Source organism: Rosa chinensis, chromosome 5, assembly GCF_002994745.2.
Source record: "Rosa chinensis cultivar Old Blush chromosome 5, RchiOBHm-V2, whole genome shotgun sequence".
Lineage (NCBI taxonomy): Eukaryota > Viridiplantae > Streptophyta > Magnoliopsida > Rosales > Rosaceae > Rosa > Rosa chinensis.
In genome coordinates, this window is record NC_037092.1 from 55940534 (window position 1) to 55941710 (window position 1177).

Consider the following 1177-nt stretch of genomic DNA (forward strand, 5'->3'; position numbering starts at 1 on the left):
AAGAAGTACACATCATTCTCTCTCAAATTTTCTCATTCTACAACACAATCTTTGTCAATCTTTTGGATATAAGAAGTCGAATTCAGTTCCATCGATCAATCTCTCTATTCCAAATCTTTAATCTTTGACAAAATTCATGTCAAGTTGAATTGTTGCGTATTCATCAAGTTGATATTTCTAAAACAAGGATTCATATCGCAATGTCTACCACGGAATCTCCGACTGCTGCTAACAAAGTGGTTATTCATCTGAGAGCTACTGGTGATGCCCCTATACTGAAGCAAGCCAAATTTAAGATACCTGTAACGGACAAGTTTGCTAAAGTGATTGTCTTTTTAAGGAGGCAACTTCACCGGGATACGTTGTTTGTGTACGTCAATAGTGCATTCTCACCAAACCCAGATGAATTGGTGATGGATCTGTATAATAATTTTGGTTTTGATGGTAAACTGGTAGTCAATTATGCTTGTTCTATGGCTTGGGGCTAACTATCAGTGTGAGGTTTGCAGACATATAACTATATATTGATAATGAGAATATCAAATTTTTCTTTCCACAAGAACGTGGAACAAGACTTGCTATGGAGACATGAAGATATTTTGGACTCTCTTTTTGTACGTACATATTTTATTTCTTTCAATTGGTGACATATAACTTTTCAACAAGTTTAGATATAAAGCCAAACACTGATATATGATGCTACTGTTCAAAAGATTTACCTTTATTCTCAATCTGAAAAAAAAAAAAGGTCAATCTTTAGAACCTGAAATAAAGGGATGCATATGTTATGAGTTTCTTACTTTGCCCTGTTTCATCAATTGAACAAAGGAAATAGAAATCACAACAAGCTAGCAAATCAAAATAAGAGGTCTAATGAGCCAACAAGTATCCTAGGCTTAATAGGATTGTCGAAATAACCATATAGGATCACTTAACAAAAACAAATGAATGCTAATGCCACACCTGTGAATATTCATACATTCTAATCAGACTAATGTCACTTGTGTGTCTCAGATGGTTAGCATAAGTTTGTGACCTTATGCATGACATGTAACAGAAGAATCTCTAGTGAAATGTATCCTTAATGACAAGGGTTTTATTGCAATTTAGTGTTTGAAGTTGGAGTAGTCTTCGTGAAGAATTAAAGTCAGAGTTTTTGCATGCACTGGCATAACTG

General features: G+C 34.4%; 1 protein-coding gene across 2 annotated transcripts; it reads left to right on the plus strand.

Moving 5' to 3' along the window:
- The first annotated feature begins 200 nt into the window (after nucleotides 1-200).
- On the plus strand, nucleotides 201-488 carry LOC112202459 (ubiquitin-like protein ATG12). Of its 2 annotated transcripts, XM_024343474.1 has the most exons (2): nucleotides 201-296; nucleotides 429-488. In XM_024343474.1, exons 1-2 carry the CDS (start codon nucleotides 201-203, stop codon nucleotides 486-488), a joined length of 156 nt encoding a protein of 51 aa, XP_024199242.1. The 2 variants fall into 2 exon arrangements, with proteins under 2 accessions (XP_024199242.1, XP_024199241.1); XM_024343473.1 differs by having other exon boundaries at nucleotides 201-488.
- Nucleotides 489-1177: the final 689 nt, after the last annotated feature.